This window comes from Cryptomeria japonica, chromosome 4 (assembly GCF_030272615.1).
Source record: "Cryptomeria japonica chromosome 4, Sugi_1.0, whole genome shotgun sequence".
NCBI lineage: Eukaryota > Viridiplantae > Streptophyta > Pinopsida > Cupressales > Cupressaceae > Cryptomeria > Cryptomeria japonica.
This window is the reverse complement of record NC_081408.1, coordinates 387283643-387307073: the sequence shown is the minus strand read 5'-3', so window position 1 is coordinate 387307073 and position 23431 is coordinate 387283643. Positions and strand designations below refer to the sequence as shown.

Genomic DNA, 23431 nt, shown 5'->3' with positions numbered 1-23431 from the left:
TTTAATTTTGAGAACTGCTTAGATTTAAGGCTGTCTAGCTTGGGTGTGTATAGTCGGGTCTAACGGGCACAGGCTAGTCTAGTCTGATGCTTGAAACTATATGTAATCTTCTTTTTTCAGCAATATAGGGAGCTATCCCCATTAACGACAGCAAAAAATAAAATAAAAATAAAATTGAATTGTTTAAGACATTAGTTCAAGACTATTAATTTTGTTTTAAACATATGTTTTATGATTAATTTATATTTTTTTATTATTTAATTGTCTCAAATTAAGACAATAGAAAAAAACAATTTTCCTAAAATAAAACTTTTCTTTTCCTCCCGCTCAACTCATCTGTTCGCTTTTGCTCCTACCAACATGCAATTTTCAATGGTGGAAAGGATTATGGTACTTCATTCAAGGATCCTTCTTATGCTTCATTCAAGGGCTCCTTCATAGAGCGGCAAGAGTCGATCGAGAATAAATGGGAGAGGTCGGTTTGTGAAGGAAAGGGAGGTCATGCTGCAGGACTCGAGCGGGTACTAATTTTGCCCTAACTATGACTGCAGAAAAATGAATGTAAATCTTGTGTTTTTTCCTTGACTGATTTGGAGCTTCTTGCACCATTGAATTGGCTGTGATCTCTTGTGTTTTGAAGCTACTACTATTATCCTTTTGTGTGGAATCCTTAAGACTGTCTTTTGTTCATTGTTTCCTCTTTCATGACTGCCTTTCTCAAGATCTTAGGACAGTTTATTTAGACTTCATTGTCACGTCTCTTACTGAGACTGTCGTTTACTTCATGGCTATTATCATGCAAGATCTAGGTCTGCAACCTTGTGATGGTCTGATTGATGATTGTCTTTTTGATCCCTCTTAGCCCTATTGTAGTCATTGGTGTGTTCACTAGCATTCTAGATTGCTATGTTGAGGGTTTGGAAATTGTGCCAATGTTCTAATAGTGCTTAAGAATATTTGACCTCTATAATATATATAGAACATTGACTATCTTTGATTCTTGACTTTGGTGAGAGGGCTTTATCATTGACATTTTCAAAACCTTACTTGGAATGACTGAAATTATGTGATATATGCCACGGTTACCATAATGGACTAAATGCTTTGCCTTCTTTTAGCAGTAATAACCTTGTCCTTATTGACTACTTAATGGCTCCTAGTGAAGGACTTCCCTTCATCTTAAATGGTTGTCTTTGAAGATGCATTGTTTACTTCATCCTCGTTGACTAGAAATGGTCTTTTGGTATTGATCATTTACATGCCTTGTCTATGTATCCACATTTTGCATACATGTATATGAGTGCAGTCACAACTACATCTGACAAAAATCCTCCTTTGTTTATGCTTTTATGGATGACCATACCCTGTTCCAATGCTCCCATTTTGGCACAGGCAGTGAGGATGCTAGAAAATGTTTTGGAATTTGGCTTTACACTTGTCAATTTTATTTGCTTGAAAGTTTCTAGAGCTTTTTCAACAAATCCATTTTTTGTATATCCTGCAATCATAGTATTCCATGAAACCAAATTTCTTTGCGACATTCTGTCAAACAATTCATGTCCCTTGTCTATGCTTCCACATTTTGCATACATGTCTACCAAAGCATTCACAACTATAATATCTGACACAAATCTCCCTTTGATTATGCTTTGATGGATTTCCATACCCTACTCCAAAGCTCCCCATTTTGGTACAAACAGAGAGGATGTTGGCAAAGGTCGTGGAATCCGGCTTTATGCCAGCCAATTGCATTTTCTTGAAAGTTTCTAAAGCCTTTTCAACAAATCCATTTTCTGCATATCCTGCAATCATTGCAAGATATGAATGGATACCATTAATTTTAGAGTTGGGCCCCTCTATTCTCTCATTTAATTTTTGACTTGATACTTTTGATGAGTCCTTAAGACTGCCTTTTCTGCAATACAATGTTCTGAGCTATCTTCTCAAGGCTGCAAACTCAATCCAATCAAGATCAACACCATGTGAATATTCATTTGACATTTAAGACAGTGATCTTTAAAAGATATATTCCATCACTACTATCTATCATGACCTTTATCTTTCTCAAATGAATATGCTATTGTCACAATAATTCTCTATAGGCTATCTTTTCTTAGTAAAATCACTACTGAAGTACTCATAACTGCTCAGCTATTATCAGCTATTCAGGTTCAGTGTGTTTTGACTGTTGAATTATGTTTCATTGATGAACATCAATTTGTATTGCTAAAGGTCATCACTTACCCAACTTTTGTATTAGCTTACTGTCAAAATACTATACATTGTACTGTATAGACTTTGTATTTGCTTTTGGAAATATGAAAGCCCTGCTGTGGCTGCCCTATGACTGCACTTTTGCTTTAAACTATCTAAAACTCTGTTTTATAAAGCAATGGCACTATCCTTTTCTCTTTGCTGCACCAAGTCTGGTTTTAAGATCATTACTCATTGTATCCTTCTATATTGCTATCGTGCTTTTGTGATGCATGGTCTGCAAATTCCTTTTTCTCTGTGTGTTAGATCTCTATAACAATCACTTTTAATTAATACCTTTCTTGCCTCACTCTGAGCCTTCTCTTCTATAGATTTGTCATTGCTATCTATTGTCATTAATAGCCTTAATGATATTCTATCACAAGCCTTTGTAATCACATTGATGGTTCTCATTCTCTCATGGTCTGTAACTTGAATGAGACTGCTTCTCATTTCTCTTATGTCACTGGTAACTTGAATCTAAGTGAGCTGTAAACTGTGACATTTGATAGATGATCTTCTTTGTATTTGTTCTTTGTATTTACTATGTGAGGTCTGTGGTTTGGATAATCTTGATAGCATATACCTTGTAATGATCACAACCCTGCTAGAAAAGATTGTTACTGTCTGAGACTATCACATGCTTTAACTTATATCATCGATAGTCCTTTTGATATATCATGGCTTGGGTATAGCCTCGTGCTCTGATTTGCAATCCTATCATGGTATTTGTCCTCGTGGTGTGTGAAACATTGATGGAATGCTCCTTGACTATCATGAGGCATACCTAGTCCTTGGGTATAGAATTACGATACTGTCATTGAGAGTGTATTGCTTCTTTGTACCCTCTTTGGTCTTATTCCATCATGGATTGTGTATTGATCTCCTTTGACTACAAATGGTTTTCTTGTCACTGTTATGACAGCCTTATCTGACTGCAATCTTCTTCAACCTTCATGTTCATATGATTACTTCTAACTCTATATTTCATGAATGTGATTATAACCTTTGAAAGGTTTACTGCTTTGAGTTATTGATGTACTGTGACTCATAGAGCTTTTATTTGGTGTCTACGACTGATGTCAGGGCTGCACTTCATTGTATCTCATGAGAAATGAGATGTTTTGGCTAAACCCCATGCTCTCTGTTTGACTTATGCTACTGTTATATTGGTCTTGATCCACTCAATGGTATCTCCATACATTGTGCAGTCTTCATGAGATCCTTTGGTTGCTGCTATAGGCCTGCTCTCAAATGAATGAATAGTCCCAATTGAAAGGTGTCTTATTCGCTGTCTTTTCCTAGAACCCTGCACTTGTTGGCATGAATCTCCTCATTGTTTCGACTAAACCCTTGACATGGTTAAGGTGATTTCTCTTTGTGGTGGCTATCATTATTGCCTTGGTTCTTACTTCTCTGATAAGAACCCTGCTCATTGTATTCTTCAAATGATTTATGTCTTTATTACCCTGCTGCTATATAGATGTGATTAGATTGTATTGTGAATTGTGACCAATCTTCTATTTGAGGTATTGGTATGATGACCATACCCTTAAGTGTCAATAACTACCTTGCAGTCCTAAATATAAAACCTAAGGCCTAAATATTTCAACCATAACTTATTATGAATTTTCTATTTTTCAGTTTAATATTAAGATAGTCTTACTTCAATATATCAATATTTTATTACCTTCCCTCTTCATTACAATTATTTAAAGCAATTCAAAACTAAGTCCTCCAACTTCAATTCAAATTCCTAAATGTATTGTTTATTGATGGTTGCGTTTCTATTTTCTTGGCATTTCCCTTTCTCAATCTAGGTAAACAGTTGTAAAATAAATGGAAATGTAATTACTTTGATGGTGTGTCTGCTTGACAATATGTCAGCACTCTACCTACCGTATGTCTTTCACATTTAATATACTTTATTCCAAATTCATAAACCATCATTATCTATTAATTTTCTGAACCATCATTACATATTTTACGTTCTTAAATTAGATCATGTGAAAGAGGCAAACGTGTTTGACAATCCAAAAGTTTTGTACTGAATCTGTCCAGTCTCAGATGACCAGAAAAATCTAATCTCTGTTAATGCCCCTTTCTTCTATATTGTAGAAAAATGGGTGGTTATCTTGAATGGCAAGAAGTGAGTACAGAGAAAAACAGGAGTTAGAGAGAAAGTAGAAGATGCATCTGTAATGAACATAGAAACATCTAAGAACGAGAGAAACATAAAATTTTCTAAGCCCATGCTTTGTCACAAGTTGACGTTGGTCAAGGTAATGAGTATTCTCACACACAAAACAAACTTCCACACTTTATAAGCTGAGGTATCTGACGTACAAATTACTTCTTATGAAAAAGCTGCCCAACCGCGTGAAATGGCCAAAATTCTTACCCTTATTTAAGTAAGTTTGAGGGGTAATGGGGTTGTCAATAACTACCTTGCAGTCCTCAATCATGTATTCCCATGAATTATCACCCTATGATAGTCCTCTAGGTATATTCATTCCTTCTACTATTTCTTTCTTTTAATCTTCCATGCATTTGACTATCATTCAATGTTGGGACTGATTTCTTTTGTATCACATGAACTTCTTTGTATTTGTATGCTGATTGTTTGAGATTTCACCATGCTCATTTATTTCAAAAGATTATGGCATAAGCAACAATTATGTGCCTATCACAAAAGTATTCTAATCATTCTATTGGTATGCTTCTATGGCAGTCCTTAGCTTTTGGAGTGCATTATCTCTTTTGTTACCTGTCATGACTGCACATTTTACTATCTAAACTCAATGTTTTGATTTGACATTATGACCGTGTCTCCTTTTAACAGTTAAGAGACTATTCTAATGACTTTTGTTGATTTTCCCAGGTTTTATTGGATGTATTTTAATGTATATATCTGATTCAATCTGATACTTGCATTCTTTGGAATTCTATGTGTTCTCAAATTGAATAACATTATACTATATATATTCCTTTGGAGAGGCATGTCCTTGAATGGACATGTCTCTCCTTTAATTATAATAATTTAATCAATATTATAATGTTTCATCAATCAATTATTAATTTAGAATAATATAATAGATTAATATTGAATATTAAATTTTATATGATTAATAATAATATAATAATATAACATATTAATATATTATTATTAATCAACATATATTATATGTATTCTAAATGATCATTCGACTGAAGCTACAAACATTAACAACTTTACCCTTGGATTTCATTGTTGCCTTAAAATGGAACTGTATTTATGAGCTCCTTAAGAACTTTAGGACAATCTTCTTCTGGCTTGTGGTGATTGTCCATATGAGGTTTTGGTGTTTACAATCCTCAAACGACAGTGAATATATATGCCACAAGAAAACTTCTAGGAGACCATTATGATAATAGAAGTCTTTACCATGAATAAGACAAGTATTTTATGACAGTGCATGAACAAAGCCCTCATCAAAATGAAGGATTTGAGACAGAGAGCAGAGATGATAGTCCAACAGATTAGAAAGACACACTGACCTTTGCTGAAGATGGATGCCTAGAGTCACAAGAAAGGTTCAATTTCAGTCTTATTTCACAATCCATAGGTAAAAGCTAGTGTTTTTGCCAAAGAATAGAGAGTTGTCATAGCAGTCCCAGTCATGAAGTTTGCAGTCGCATAGGGTAGACATTCAATTTTTGTTTCGATAGAGAGCACAAGAGCTTAAAGACGTAGTCAAAAGAACCATTGCAAGCCCAAAGAGTAGTGATTGCTATGCATACCAAAGGAGTAATAAAAAGAAAGTAGAAGCGAAGAGTTGTAAAGCAGTATAAATGATTCAAAGACTTCAAATAAAATAGTTGATTGTAGTCATGAATCACAAAGAAAAGATCAAAGATGGCCATAAAACACCAAAGATGGACATGATCAACACAAGGGGTCACTGTCAAACCAAACCAATGATAGTAGCCTAAGGCAAAGAGAACAGTGATTTTAATCCACTATCAAAAGGACAGTCATTGGCAACAAAAGAAAGAACACCAAAGGAACCATCTACACTTAAGGGGAACATCAAATGTTTAGAGAGTTTTTTGGGTGATATAAAGCCATAAAAATAGTGTATAGTCATTGTAAAGAGCAGCCACATGATAGTGAATGAGGTCAAATTGCAACATTCATCAAAGGAATAGTAACCATCATAACAACATGTTACAATCGTCATAATCAATCAAATAGTCGAGGAAAATGGTCAATGTCATAGGCTCATAGTAGCATTAGGCTTACAAGGACAACCTTGAATGATATAAAGAGGATTCACAGTAGTCAAAATTCTAAATAAAGACTCAAAATGCAGACTTAATTTCACAATACACAGTATAAAGACAGTGACATTGATTATTAATTTCTTAAGCTTGATGACTGGGAATAGAGCTATCTAAGATCACTGTATTTTCTTGATTTTCACTGTGTATTGTTGTTTGTAATTAGGGCTGGCGGATTCCAATTGCCTTGGGCAACATTGGAATCCCCCCCCCCCCCCCCCCTTTATAGGGCCAGGCCCAATACCTCTCGGCCCTCAACTAAATAAACCTCCATGCTTCACTCAACTCACACGCCTCCTTGATAGGGTTGGCTCCATCAATTAAAAGGAAATTAATACTTAATTGTTTAATGGTAAGGAGGCCGACATGGTTGAGAAGTTATATGTCCCCTATAAATGCAGCGCATACTTCTCATTATCAAATCAAGTTTTTAGCTGATGACATTATATTTTGAAAAGAGCGAATTGATACAAAGGCATTTGGGAATAGCAAAGAGTAGACAGCGAACTCCACAAGAGGCAGCAGACCGAGAGGAAGAAGATCCAAATTGGAGAGCGAACTAGATCAATCAGTTGCAGATCCCAAACAGTAGACAGCGAACTAGGAAGAAGATCCAAATTGGAGAGCGAACTAGATCAAACAGTAGCAGATCCCAAACAGTAGACAGCGAACTCCACAAGAGGCAGCAATCCATCTCCAAAGCATAGAAGACTTCTTTAATGAACTGTGATTAGATGAGGAGGACTGCAAGCTGATTGAAGAGTATTTCATCTCTTTCACATAGTGACTGCAACTCCAGATAAGTGTGTAATGTTCAGTTGTATTCTAAATCATAAATCAGATCTGAGGATCCTTTGGCTGGGTTTTTCCTCTTAGGAGGTTTTCCCAGGGTAACTGTGCATTGTCCTTAGCATTTCATTTCTCTTATTATGCTTAAAAGTACAGAAAACTATAAATTAATTAACCTAATTCTAAATTTCTGAGTTTTATTCAATCTGAAAGTACCAAAAAAATAACATGGTATCAGAGCTTATTGGTTAGATCAATCTTCAGATTTAAAATTCAGTACTCCTTTATTTCAGTTTGCTGTAGCTTTTGTAAATCAGGTCAATGGGGCTGAAAGTTGAAGATAGGCTTGATGGGAATCTAAATTTTACTGCATGGAAAGTTAGAATCAAGTTGGCTCTTGAGGAAGAAGACCTTCTTCAATTCATAGAAGAAAAGGAGCAAATTGAGCCTTCGGATGCAGCTGAGTTGAAACAATTCAAAAAGGATGCTATCAAGGCCAGGAAGATTCTTATTGATTCAGTCAAAGACCACCTCATCACCTCTATCGCCTCATTCACCACTGCTAGGGAAATGTTCAACCATCTACAAGGTACATATGAAGTTAATAATCTTAGTAGGGCAATTACATTAAGACAACAACTACTTAATATAAAAATGGCTAAGGAAGATTCTATGATTTCCTACTTCATGAAAATTTCAGAACTAAAGATTCAGCTAGGTTTAATTGGTCATAACATGGAAGACAAAGACCTTGTCATGATTGCCCTTAATGGTCTACCTCTCTCATGGGAGTCATTTATCCAAACCATAAGTGGTCGGTCTGAGTTACCTTCTCTTGATCGCCTTAAGAATGATTGCATCCAAGAAGAGTCTCGCCTCATATCAAGAGGTCAATCCAAGAGCCCCCATGTAGATGACCATCACATGCTTGCAACTCAATGCAAGAAAAGGGGAAATTGGAAGCAGCCTTATCCTAAAAGAAATAGGGAATCTAGATCTTTTAGTTCCCAACACCCTTGGAAGAAACCAAGAGATACTTCACGTGTGCGATGTTTTAGATGTGACAAATTCGGTCACTATGCTAAGGAATGTCAGTTTAACCCTAACCAAAGTGAAGCAAACCTAAATGAAGTCTCAGAACAAAATGATGACTTCTTATTCATCTTCGCTCTATCTAGCAGTGTTCCCTCAGATAGCAATACATGGTTGATTGACAGTGGTGCCTCCAGACACATCACAGGTTACTGTGATCATCTTTCAGGCCTAGTAGAAAAGGATACCAGCCTTCACGTGGTAATTGGTGATGACGCACGTTATTCGGTAAGAGGTTCTGGCTCTACTTCTCTAAAATTAGATTCTGGTATTTCCTTGCATCTCAGTGATATATTGTTTGTTCCTGGAATTAAAAGAAACCTAATTTCCATTTTTGCTCTAGAAGATAAAGGTTATCAAATTGCATTTTCTGAAGGAAAAGTTCTTGCTTGGTTTAAGAAAGATAGTTTTAAATCTGCTCGTATAATTGGACATAGATATGATAGTCTTTATAAGCTCTCTACTAACCCTATTCAAGCACTCATTAATGAGGCTCCGGAATCCTGTGAGTTATGGCATAGAAGACTTGGACATCTACATTATCAAGCCCTTCCATCTCTTGAAAGGATAGTTAAAGGTATGCCTAAACTCAGTCAAATTCATGATAACACTTGTAAAGGTTGTGCTACTGGTAAGAATGTTAAAAGTCCATTTCATAAAAGTGAAAATAGAGCTAAAGATAAACTAGAACTTGTTCACTCTGATTTATGTGGTCCTATGTCTGTAGCATCTCCTAGTGGATTCCTTTATTATGTTATCTTCATAGATGATTTCTCTAGGAAAACTTGGATCTACTTCTTGAAATCTAAAGAATCTGATGAAGTCTTAAGTAAATTTAAGGAGTTTAAAGCATTAACTGAAAACTTCTCTGGTAAAAGAATCAAATGTTTAAGATCTGACAATGGAGGTGAGTACACCTCCGGTAGCTTTCATGATTTTTGTGTTGAGTTAGGAATTAAGAGAGAGTTTTGTGTTCCATACAATCCTCAACAAAATGGTGTTGCTGAAAGAAAGAATAGGACCATTGTGGAGGCTGCAAAGGCTATGATCCACGATCAAGTCTTGCAGACCTTCCTATGGTCTGAGGCTTCTAGAACAGCAGTATACATCCAAAACAGATGTCCTCATCGTGCTCTAAAGAACATGACCCCGGAAGAAGCCTTCACAGGATCCAAACCAGACATTAGTCACCTCAGAATCTTTGGAAGTCCAGTCTATGTTCATGTGCCCAAGGAAAAACGATCAAAGTTGGAACCCTCTGGAAAGAAAGGTATGCTAGTCGGATACAGTGAATCCTCCAAGGCATTTAGGATTTACATCCTAGGTCAAAGGTACGTTGAGGTAAGTAGGGATGTTAAATTTGAAGAAGACATTGCTTTTAAGAAATCGAAAGGTTCTTGTGTTATTGATGAATCTAATGATAATCAAAATATAGACGTTGATACTAACCCTGAGATTCAGAGGGAGCAAGTTGAACCTCCACCTCAAGACAATCATGATGATCCTCCAGAACCCATGAATCCCACTGATATTCCTAGTGACATTGTCGTTACCAAAAAGAGGCATCTCTGGGTAAGAAACACCATTCAAGAAGCTGAGAGATTTGCTGCTCCAAGTGGCACCGTCCGTGAAACTAAGAGACCTCAAGTATTTTCCAACTACGTTTCTTTAATGTGTAATCTCATTGAAACTGAACCTTGCAATGTTGAAGAAGCCTTAAGTCATCATGCCTGGAAGCTTGCTATGGATGAAGAATATCAGTCAATCATCAAGAATGATGTGTGGGACCTTGTGCCCAGACCCAAAGGTAAATCTGTTGTTTCATCTAAATGGTTATTTAAAATTAAACATAATGTTGATGGTAGTATTGAAAAATATAAGGCTAGATTTGTAGCACGTGGCTTTTCCCAAAAGGAAGGCATAGACTATGAAGAAACATTTGCTCCTGTTGCTAGATATACTTCCATTAGAACAATAATTGCTATTGCTGCCTCTAAGGGTTGGAAACTACATCAGATGGATGTTAAGACTGCCTTTCTCAATGGTGTCATTGAGGAAGAAGTCTATATTGAGCAACCCGAGGGATATGAGATTTAGGATAAATTAACCTATGTGTGCAGGTTAAAGAAAGCGTTGTATGGTCTTAAACAAGCTCCTCGTGCTTGGTATGTGTCGTGCCCAAACTTTAGGGCACAAAAACGGAACAACAAAATTTTTTTTTTGACGTCATGAACTTGCAACATATTCTATAATATAATAACTTTATTAAAGTTTTGCCTTATCTAGGATGTAAATAAACTTACTTCTAAGGTTGGGTAAATTAACCAGCTCGAGCGAGCGACTTGTTGGGAGGGGATTAATTAGCATCGCGGATTAGTTAGCTAGCTCAATTACTTAAGACAAGTTGTCGCTAATTAAATCAAGGGATAATTGATTATCTTATTGTATTAAATTATTCCCAATCCATATAAGGATAATGCTATTAATTAATTGATGCACATGCGAAATTATTATATACATCCAACCGATGAGGGTTCGAATTACTACAATGTCATTTGCCCACTAAAACCGACAATAAGCTAAGGCCAATTCTAATTTTCCCTAAATCCCTTGATTTTGTCAATTAAATTTCAATCCGACCAAAAATCGGTCTCAAGGGCTTAAGGTTCATAAATTTACAAATTCCTCCTTTCAAATTTTCCTAACGTCCAAATATATTTGGGGAAAATCTATTGATTAATTAAATAAATTAATCGATTTAATGTATGGTGTATCCAACTATAATAACCCCTTTGTTTTTAAATCCCTTTAATTTTAAAATTTGAATCCCCTAAAGAATAAAAGGACATGTAATAATTCCATTATTAAATTAACCCCAAATATATATATATATATATATATATATAATCCAAGTTTAAAATTCCAATAAATGGACATATAATAATTTCATTATTAAATTAACCCCAAATGTATATATATTAACATCAAAGTTTAAAATTCCAATTTAAATGGACATATAATAATTCCATTATTAAATTGACCCCAAATATATACATTAAAACCCAAGTTTAAAATTCCAATTTAAATTTCTCATATATATATATATATATATATAAATTCTTAAAATGCTAACCCTAAATTGGGTTAGGGTTGCATTTCTATATATTACACCTTATTTTTTTTTTTTTTTAATCATATTATACCCTAACCCGTTTCGGGTTAGGGTTTATAACACCATTTTCTTTGTTTTTTGTTTTTTTTGAGTTTAGGGTGTGATTGCAGGTACGGAGGCGGAGAGGGTTTCATGTGGGGAGAGGCGGAGAAAGTGGGGAGGGGTTCTGGGCGCCGCTGTGCATACCATTTTCTTTGTTTTTTGTTTTTTTTGAGTTTAGGGTGTGATTGCAGGTACGGAGGCGGAGAGGGTTTCATGTGGGGAGAGGCGGAGAAAGTGGGGAGGGGTTCTGGGCGCCGCTGTGCATACACACAGTGGCGGCAGCGCCACCCACTGTGTGTACACACAGTGGTGGACGGCATAGCCGCCGCCCACTGTGTATACACACAGTGGCGGGCGCCGTTCACTGTGCGTAGCACAATGGCGGCCGCGACCGCTCCACTGTGTTACACACAGTGCGGTGCCCTTCGGCGCCGCCCACTGTGTGTAGCACAGTGGCTTGGCCGTGGCCGTCCACTGTGTTACACACAATGGCCCGCGTTTGCCCATTTCCCTTTTTTTTTTTTTTAAAACAACATTTTAATATTTCGTGGGGGTAAAATTTATGTGATGTGATTTTTTTGAATATCAAATATATATATATATATATATATATATTTTTTTTTTTTTATATACGATGCACAACATCTTATATGAATATGTAATATCCCCTTTTTTTTTTTCTACAGGCATCCACAGAGTATATTTTTAGATGCAGAATATATATATATATATATATATATATATATATATATATATATATATATGATTAAGAAGTCTATTTTGCAATACTTTTATATGTTTTGTAACAGGGATGCACAGGATTCAGAATATATATCTTTTATTTCGTTGTTACAGGGGTATGCACATACAAGAACTTATATATATATATTTATATATATATAGGTATATATTTTCAATATATATACTTATATACCTATAGATATATATATATATGACTAAATGTTGAAGTAATAGGGCTAAAACCCTTATATTGATTTGAAATTTTAACCATTTACATTCTGTTTTTTTAGTCTTCTAACAACATTTAGAATAGGTCTATTTTTTTTTCTTCCTTTTATTTAACAGTCATACATCCTACTTCCTACAGAAATAAAAATACTAGTTCTCTTTTTTTAACAGTCATAAAATAACAGAATTTAAACTATGCAAGTAAATAATGAACCCTAATGCTTTTTTTTCTTTTTCTTTTCTTTTCTTTTCTTTTCTAATGCAGTAAATAAACATGTTAACAGACCAGATTTAGATGTAGTCTACAGCAACCCAATAGACATCAAAACATAAAATAAAATTTACATTGTTTTTTTTTCCAGAATGATAAGTTATAATAGCCCATATATAAAAATGGGTGAATAAATCTCAACAGTCATTTCTTTCTAAATCTTTACACAGAAAATAAAGAATACATATATTTAAACAGAAAAAGAATCAATTTAAGTCCTATATTTACATATACATTTTTTTTTGCTACCATCATAAAGTTACATTTCCTTTCTTTGCTTTTCTGCATTTACATAGAAATCAGAAATCTAAATAAAAGTCTGCAACACAACAATCTGCAACTCCTAGTCTTTTTCCCAAGCCACCTGCAAGAAAAATTTAGGACTGTGACCATGGGATGCTCACCTCCCAGCCTAGGCTTACCAGAAGCCACCCCCGAGCTAGGAGAATCAAGACCTAGACGGGGTTACAACCAAGCAATACAACACAACAATAGGGCAAACACACAAACATACACCTTCCCATCCCAAGCTACACTTTCACCACACTTTGTGATGATCAATCTATGGGTGGAAGTGGACCAAGTACCATTGGGGAGACTGCAGCCAAAATATAACTCAAGTCACCTCATGGCAACACAAAATACACAACAGATTCATCCCACACACCTTATGCCCCCCAAAGGCTCAAAGCCATATTCTCTCTAATTATGACCCCCAAATGCATACACAAGGCTATGCAGCAAGGGTCACAAAGGACACCCTTGAGACCACTCTCCTTAAGGAGAGCCTCTCACCCAAGGCTGTCATGCTTCTTCCACCCCAAGATCATCCTACTCTCCCAAGAGTAGAAGATCTTGGACACTCCCAAAACAAGAACACAAACAAAAAAACATAGAAATGAAACTACACTTTTTTTTTCCAACAACAATTTACATAAACACTTCCTTTACAAGCATTTCTTTCCTTCAACAAACAACATAAACTAACATAAACAACATAAACAAGAGGAGATAAAACCCAACCTTATTCTGCCAATAGGTATGCTAAATTTAGTTGGAGATGAGCTGCCCAATCCAGCAATTCTTTGGCCCCCAAATTCCTCTATTCCTAAAACTGGTTTTTCCTCCCAAGTTTTTCTAAAAATCTCCAAGGATGGAGAGTGGGTGATTAGCTCACTAAGCTTCCATTCTTAGCCTAAGAAGGCCTCTCTCACTCCTTCCAACCTCTTGGATAGAGTGAGAGATCTCCCATTGGGTTGGTCTTCCCTAGGTCTTACACACTCCCTAACCTAGGTGTCTAGAGAAGGGGAAATGAAATGGGAAAGAGGGATTACTATCTCCAAGAAGGTTATCCTACCAACGATGGCACTTCTATAGATGGAATTCGTCCATCTTGGGAAAACCACTTTTTTGGGTGGTTAAACAAGTCCTAAGGGAAAGGCACATGGCCAATTTTGGCCTTCACCCATAGGTACCCCATGAGGCCTAATAGAAAAGCTCTAAAATTGACTCTAGGAGTTGATTTGACCTTCAGAAAGTCCACCTGAAGTTAACCTACGGGTCAACTCTGAGTTGACCTTCTTTGTGGCTCACTAACCTAGATTTCTTGGTTCCTTCAAGGATATTTAGGAGATATAACAATTAACAAAAAATAAAACTCTCAAAAAGGTGACATGACAAATTGCCAACACAACATACTACATAGGTGTCAAGTGACACTACAAAATAATTCCACATCACAATATACACATGGCAATTGTCCCTTAAACAATTTAAACAATCCAATAAATACAAATTACACTCATGCAACATTTTACATTTACGAATAAAATACAGTACATACGGGGTGTTGTCTCTCCAAATAGACAACCCCTGGTTTTACTAACGCACATTGGCCTAGGCTTGATTCTCCATAATATTTCCATGGTCACATGGATATTTTCTTGCACATCTAAATATAAACATTAGTACTTCCCAAATAGCCTCATATAATATATAACACAAAATCAGAATACAATACATTCATTCTGCAAAGACTTGACATTATAAAATACGATTTGTCACAAATCAAAGCAATTTCATCATAATCCTCAAAATTTGATCCATCTACAAGATATGCAAACATTTTTCTAACATTATAACAAACCTTGAAATTTAGATAATAACCTGCATCATCACAATATTACCCTAATCTAGAATCATATAATATTCTATAATCTAGAAGGCATAGAAATGAAGCATCCATATATATCAATGTTACCAAAATCGTGGGACCATGTAAAGTTCTCTATCCATAGTGTGTCAAAGACTAGCATCCAAAATAGTTCCAAAATAAAAATAGCTGAAGAGATAGGATGGGTCGGGGTAGGGTCTCACAGTATGAAAGAATTGATAAATACTTGCTAAGTCTAGGTTTTTGTAAAAATGATGCTGACCCTAACATTTACTTTAAAGTAGCCAATGATGAAATGCTAATTCTAGTTCTTTATGTGGATGACTTATTTCTTACTGGTAAAGATGAACTTATTATTAAATGCAAGAAAGAACTAGCTTCAGAATTTGACATGAAAGATTTAGGTCTAATGCATTATTTCCTAGGTCTAGAAGTATGGCAAAGATCTAACGAAATCTTTTTAAGTCAAGGGAAGTATACTATTGACATTTTGAAAAGATTTAGAATGATGGATTGTAAACCAATGTCTACTCCTATGGAATCTAACTTAAAGAAGTTAAGTGTTTCTGCAGCTAACTCTGAATTTGCAGATCCATCCGAGTACCGACAGTTGATTGGATCATTGATGTATCTAGTTAACACTAGACCGGACATATGTTTTGCTGTAAATGCTCTCAGCCAGTTCATGAGCTTGCCCAAGCATGTTCACCTTGTTGCAGCCAAGCATATCCTAAGATACTTGCGAGGCACAGTTGGTTTTGGGCTGAAGTATCCACTTAACACTCCAATAACCTTGGAAGGTTATTTTGATGCAGAGTGGGCTGGAAGCGTCAAAGACAGGAAAAGCACCTCTGGTATTTGCTTTAGCTTGGGTTCTGCAGTGATCTCTTGGGCTTGCAGAAAACAATCCTCAGTGGCATTGAGTACTGCTGAAGCTGAGTATATTGCAGCAAGTGTAGCATCCAGAGAAGCAGTATGGCTTCGTAAGCTTCTTGCTGGGTTGTTTGGTCAGCCATGGGATCCTACAGTTATTCACTGTGATAATCAGAGTTGTATTAAAATGTCTATCAATCCAGTGTTTCATGACAGGTCAAAACATGTGGAAACCCATTATCATTTTATTCGGGACATGGTGCAAAGAGGAGCTATTCAGCTGAAGTATGTCAGCACTAATGAGCAGGTTGCAGATATCCTCACCAAGCCTCTATCCAAAGTGAAGTTTGTGTACTTCAGGGATAGACTTGGTATTGTGGAAAATGAAACTCCGATTGAGAGGGAGTCTCAATTTCAGTGATATTTTGTATTGTATAAAACCATCCTCTGCGGGCAATGTAAGATGGTGTTGTAAATGTTAACCACCCTTTGCGGGCAATGTAAGGTGGTATTGTAAACTTCTCAGGGAGAAGTGTAATTATTAACCATCCTCTGCGGGCAATGTAAGATGGTATTGTAAATATTAAACCACCCTCTGCGGGCAATGTAAGGTGGTATTGTAAACTTCTCAGGGAGAAGTATAATATTAACCATCCTCTGCGGGCAATGTAAGATGGTATTGTAAAAGGAAGTGTAAATTGTTAAACCATCCTCTGCGGGCAATGTAAGATGGTATTGTAACCTTGACCATCCTCTGCGGGCAATGTAAGATGGTAGTAAAGGATCCTCTCCACCCTCTGTGAGCAATGCAAGGTGGATCCAGTCTATGCTTGTGTGCAAGCTGGAAGATTATGATTATGATTCTATTCCCTAATTAAGAGGGAGTGTTGTTTGTAATTAGGGCTGGCGGATTCCAATTGCCTTGGGCAACATTGGAATCCGGCCCCCCCACCCCCCCCTTCTTTATAGGGCCAGGCCCAATACCTCTCGGCCCTCAACTAAATAAACCTCCACGCTTCACTCAACTCACATGCCTCCTTGATAGGGTCGGCTCCATCAATTAAAAGGAAATTAATACTTAATTGTTTAATGGTAAGGAGGCCGACATGGTTGAGAAGTTATATGTCCCCTATAAATGCAGCGCATACTTCTCATTATCAAATCAAGTTTTTAGCTGATGACATTATATTCTGAAAAGAGTGAATTGATACAAAGGCATTTGGGAATAGCAAACAGTAGACAGCGAACTCCACAAGAGGCAGCAGACCGAGAGGAAGAAGATCCAAATTGGAGAGCGAACTAGATCAATCAGTTGCAGATCCCAAACAGTAGACAGCGAACTAGGAAGAAGATCCAAATTGGAGAGCGAACTAGATCAAACAGTAGCAGATCCCAAACAGTAGACAGCGAACTCCACAAGAGGCAGCAATCCATCTCCAAAGCATAGAAGACTTCTTTAATGAACTGTGATTAGATGAGGAGGACTGCAAGCTGATTGAAGAGTATTTCATCTCTTTCACATAGTGACTGCAACTCCAGATAAGTGTGTAATGTTCAGTTGTATTCTAAATCATAAATCAGATCTGAGGATCCTTTGGCTGGGTTTGTCCTCTTAGGAGGTTTTCCCAGGGTAACTGTGCATTGTCCTTAGCATTTCATTTCTCTTATTATGCTTAAAAGTACAGAAAACTATAAATTAATTAACCTAATTCTAAATTTCTGAGTTTTATTCAATCTGAAAGTACCAAAAAAATAACATGTATAACCCTATTCTTTTGTTGTATTGGATTGTCACTATCCATTTGTAGGAGCAAGGCCAAAGATTGTTGGATGTAGCTTCTTTCTGACTCATAATAGTATTGCCAATATTGTGTTATGATGTTGTACATATTGTCCCCTGTGCTTTGATTGCACTTTGACAGTCTATCATCGTGGAGATTAATGACTGTCAAATTGGCTTTACTCAGACAAATGTTTCTCTTGAATGCTTTCTTGGTCTTATACCTAGGACTATTACGAATTCTTTTGGGTGACTGAGACTTTTGTATTCACTGTTCATGGACTTGTATTTTATCTAACCTAGAAATTTTCTAAAATAAGCATAGTTTGTATCATAGGCTGAGAACAAACTACATGTTAAACTTTTGTATTCGTTGTTCATGGAATGTAGCATTTATTTTGATGGTACTATAGCATGACTGTTGCACTTCTTTCATGAAGCTTATTCATTGTGTTAGATTGCAATCCTTGGATGGCTCTCATGAAGTAACTTTCCTTTGAAGGCTCTTCACAACCCTTATGCTAGCTTAGTAGTATGACTGTCATACTTAGCAATTGACCCAGTTCACTGTATCCTCTTCAAAATTCCATGAATGATCATTGTTTGCTGCTCTTATATGGTCTGAGACTGCTCTTGAATGATAAATGTTGCTTTGAATATTTCATCATAGTAATCCCATTATTGTCTATCAAGCTCTTGGACACTTGATATTGATTTGTATTTAGGTTGCTAACACCATAAAACTCTTACTCCTTACTGCCTTTGTTGACCTTTATACTATCAAAACTCAAACACTGTCATCACTATATCTTTCAAGACTGCTTTTTGTGTGCTATCTTAATAGTGAGGTCTATGACCATCACCATTCTCTTTAATACTGTCTCTTCACTATTCTGTTGTCAATGGTTGGGTCTGCCCTTTTGATGCTTGCTATGACTATTTTTATGACAGTTAGTAATGACTGTAACTGCCCCCAAAAATGACTACTCTATCTAATAAATAGTTTCTCCTTATATGTGTTTGATCTTTGAAGATCATTTCTCATCATTGGAAGTATTGGTGCCTATAGTTTTATGATGGTATTGTACATGATTCTGACCCTTTGTTGAATCCTATGTCATGACTGTCACAAAATATTGTATTCATAGTGCCTAAATTTGCTTTGTTAATGGAGACTCTTCAAACATCTTAGGCGACTTCTATCAACTGTATATTTGTTAGCCTTGCAACCTCTTTTACTATGAACTCAAACTATGTCTCTTATCACATACATGAACACACTCATAGACTGTCCTTAAAGATATTTTCACTATGCCTAGTTTGTTCACACAAGCTGGTCTTGTAATCATTTGATGCCTCATGGCTGAAGATGCACTTATTTTCTGAATTTCTAGTAGCATTGTTCATGAACTCCAATTTAGACTGTGGCTTCCTTATTCATTGTCCATTTCCCTTGTGATTATGATCATTCACTGTATTTGGGGTGCGATGATTGTGTATGATGCTTTTGGAAGGCTGTCTCAGACCCTAGGCACTGTCAAGCTGCATTATACTTGTGTTATGCCTTTATTTAATCACTATTTTGAGCTTCATGATTGTAGTAATGGACAAACTATTTTGAGCTTCACTTATCTTTGATTGTGTGTTGCATTCTCCTAACTATGTGAACAATCAATGTAACTGAGATTGCTCTCAATGCTTCTGTGCATGATATTAACCATTGTGTGTGTACTTGTATTTTGATGATGAAGCTTTGATTTGCTAGGCTTTTGATCTGCTCTGTCCATGACTATTTAGCCTGCTATTTTTGTGATTTGTGGCTGATCCTAAAGGGTAATAACAATTTGTTAGCTACTCTAATACAGTGATGAGTTTTCATTGTTCTGAATAAGGGCTAGGACTGCTTTGAAATATCTTGCTTATCAGACCTATACCTTTTCATTCTTCACTATGCATGGATGTCCTCTATTTAACAGTGACTGTATCTATTTAACATCACCAACTAAATCAAAGCATATACTAACCATGGAATATGGCTTGGATGTGTCTGACTCTAATGCATCAGAAGGAATTGGAAGAATGCACACTGTAGAGTACAAAATCAAGAATGTTCCCATGCTTCAACGGAATGATTATCAAAATCCGAGTACTACTTCTATATCTGCTTCTTTGACATCTATTACTAATGAAAGCGGATTGAACATTTCAGGAATCAAAAGACTGGGTGACATAAATGCAATAGTTAATTCTTCATCATTAACTGGTTCTGCAATTAATTTTGGTTCATCAAATGAACTTGGATAGAGCTTCGGTCAAAGTGGAAAGCAAGGTTGGCAAATGCAAAATGTATCTGTTAATCCAGATTTGAGTCAAACGGCTACTGCTCTATTGAATCCACATCAAGGAAAGGCTCCTCATGGAAGCCAGAGTTTGATTGTTTTTGGTGTGGATGATTCAGGACAGGTTAGAAGTTTTGGATTTGTGGGGAAAAGTCAGAGTCTTCCAAGCAGATTGGCCTCAAATGTTGGATATCCTAGGATGCTCAATCACACTAAAAGTCAGAGTGAGTTGTTAGGAACTAATAGTGGGTTGCGAGTGAAGACTGAAGGTGTATCAGAATTTTCTCTGAATTCAAAAAATTCAAGCAACATGAAATCAAAGCAGTTCTCTTCAGATGATTACATGAGCATCTTCTTGAGATAGGTTTGCAAATTGTTTCTAAATTTTTTATTTTTCTGTAATATGAAATTTGAAATTAATTCTTAAGTTGCATTACTGAGAAAATTTCTATTTGTTGAACTCTTGTAGCCATCTACTCATGTCTGGATTGCACATCAATATCATCCTATGATATTAGGATTGTAATATCACACTCCAATTTGTGCCTGAATTGTCACCTTTTTACACTGAGTAATTTAGTCAAACAGTTTTCAAACTCATGTTCTGGAATAATATGTTTGTATTGCCATGAACTGTCTTCACCATTTACAAACTAGGACATATGACTGAAACAAACTTCCCATTTACTTAATTTGCAGAATATAATTTTAATCCTCAAAGTTAAATACAGAAATGAATTTGCAATTAATTTTAATTGATGAATGCCCATCAAAGTCAAAGAAGAATATATCAAACCATAATAGGCTGCTGTTATAATTCAAAACAGTATCAAACAAACTGAAATTTTTACCCCTGTTGGTGTAATAAATGCCTCCAATGTCACGTGCTGCTGGAACCTCATCACCATGCCAATATCGAACATTGGAGTAATGATCCCAATCATTCCAATCTATCCGAACAACTGTTGTCAGCAAAGTACAATCAGAAACTTTCATAACCAACAATGTAGGATATCCCCCTAACAACAATGATTGAATTGGAACCCAATAAGTGTTGGCCAAAATACTTTTACTCTCATTACCATCTCTATATCTTGGAGCATAGACCTGGAACATGGACTCATCAATGGTATTCAAAGAAGCAGCTACAATTGTCTAGAATCGAAGGGTTGCAGTCATCTCTACAAATCTCTGAGCCAAAGAATCAGAGTCAGAAGAACATTTGTAGAAGCCATGGGAGTGTTTCCCATCATGACACCAATTTTCAGTTCGTGCATCAAGAGTACAAAGGTCTCAATGATCAAAGACACAGTCAAGTGAGTAAGGGCATTGCCAAAGATCCAATACAAATATTTTAGCTCCAAGAAGAGCTTGTTTGCTATATATTTGACACTCCTAATATAAATAAAACTAATGTTATGAAAATCTTATATTAATATTACTTTTCTTTTAACAGTTATTCAATTTTCTAACATGAGATCTTATTGTTTCTTTATGTACAACAACAACTAGTGGTTAAATTAGAATCACCATTTTATTGACATAAGTTTAATTCTTCAAGCTTCACTACATTATGCTAAGAGTCAAGACCATTGCACAAGGTTAACAAGATCTGTTCTTAATGGGCCCTTATTACTCCCCTGCAAACTGCCATGCCAAGATTGGCATTTTCTACAACATCAAATTTCATTATATCTGCCACACAGTTGAGGACAAAACCCCGTAAGGATGTCCATTTAAGCATTATTAGTCCATGTACAGTAACCAATAATGCTAATTTCAATGTCTATTTTTACACTTTACATTGTCATTCTTCCTCAACAATACTGATTGTACTCACACATGTTCTTATTTATATGTTCTCTATACTTTTATGATCAGGTGACATTAATTGTATTTTTTTCTTTTTTATATTGAGTTAGTGATAAGGCTGACCTGAGTCATATGTTTGTAGCATGGACAAGTTTGTCAACTTGCACTTCAAAGGCGATATCGATTTCTACCACATTTATACACGCTCTTCTATTTGGCTCATACAAAAGGAGAGCTAGTGGTATCTTCACTTTTCTTTGCTGGTTTGAAAAACTTTTATGATAGTTTTCTATTCAATCGGAGTATTTAATATTTATATAGAAAATTTTTAATTTGTATTTAAATAAGTATTTTCTCTTGAGATGTTTCCATTTTTTGCTGCAGATTCTAAAAATCCAAACTTACGGGATGTTGAAGATACATTTTTACTGGGCCCAATTCTAGTGTCTGCTAGGTTTTTTAATTTTTATATGTTTTGGGAAAGCTTTTGTGATTGACGGTTTCTCATTTATTTTGTTAAAGACCTGTTCAGTTGCTCTTTTAATCTCTACTATGACTGCAACTTCACTTAATTTTTGTCACTGGGGGTCTGAGAATGACTTTGAGGGCTATTTCTGTGATAGTAATGACTGCTCTTTGGTGTTCTGTAACCTCTTTTCTCCATGATTATAATGTGATAAAGCATGAGAATGCCCTATGATTGTGATCTCTCTCTGTTCTTTTTTGACAGCGACCTCACCATACTTTCATTACTTCACTGTGTTCATGAGATTATATTCTTGATCAGGGCAGATGTTATATGATTTTCTCATCTTTGTTTCACTGTTATCATCATTAGAGGCTTCTATTTTGATCATGATTTTGGTATAGGGCTAACTTTGTGTCTTCAATCATCTACATCTCTTTTACTGTTGTTCATGGGCGCTTGGTCTGATACATGGAGATCTCTTATGATCTTGTTGTCACTGTCATTGGACTGCATACTCTTGTCATTCATGAATGCGTTGAGCTCTAAGTTCTTCTATTGAGTGAAATGCACTTCTCACTGTCAAATTGATAACGAAGACTATATTTTTACATTTGCTTTCATTGTAGACTCCATGATGTATCTCTGCAACCTATGTATGTTATTATTGGTATCATTCTCACATAATGATTATAATTGTTCCATACTCTCATTGGACTGATCTATTGATATGAAATAATATGAAGTTTATAAATGCATTAGATGCCTGAGGCTGGTTATTGTCATCATGCATGTATCAAGTCTGCCTTTAAGGCTACTGCTTATTACTAGGGTTTGAGATATAGTTGCTTGAGCGAGATATAACATAACATATCAATCTTTTGCATGAGAGTTGTGATCATCCTTTAGATCTATTCTTTGACTGCAACATGCTTGATCACTATAAGACATAAGCTATGATAGCTATACTATTGTCTCTTGAGGAATATCATTCATTCTATCAACTGTGAAATGTAGTTATGTACTTTATTACTTGTGATTGTTTTCCATATCAATGATCTATTGCTTGTGTGAAGTGAT

The 23431-nt window shown here is 35.8% G+C and overlaps 1 protein-coding gene across 1 annotated transcript; it reads left to right on the top strand.

Moving 5' to 3' along the window:
• Nucleotides 1–310: 310 nt before the first annotated feature.
• LOC131074647 (secreted RxLR effector protein 161) lies at nt 311–19793 on the top strand. The gene is made up of 2 exons (XM_058011306.2): nt 311–521; nt 15672–19793. Exon 2 carries the CDS (start codon nt 15707–15709, stop codon nt 16373–16375), a length of 669 nt encoding a protein of 222 aa, XP_057867289.1. The 5' UTR covers nt 311–521; nt 15672–15706; the 3' UTR covers nt 16376–19793.
• Nucleotides 19794–23431: the final 3638 nt, after the last annotated feature.

Excerpts from the sequence above, each read along its gene's own strand:
- LOC131074647 (XM_058011306.2), top strand. The coding sequence starts at position 15,707 with ATGTATCTAGTTAACACTAGACCGGACATATGTTTTGCTGTAAATGCT.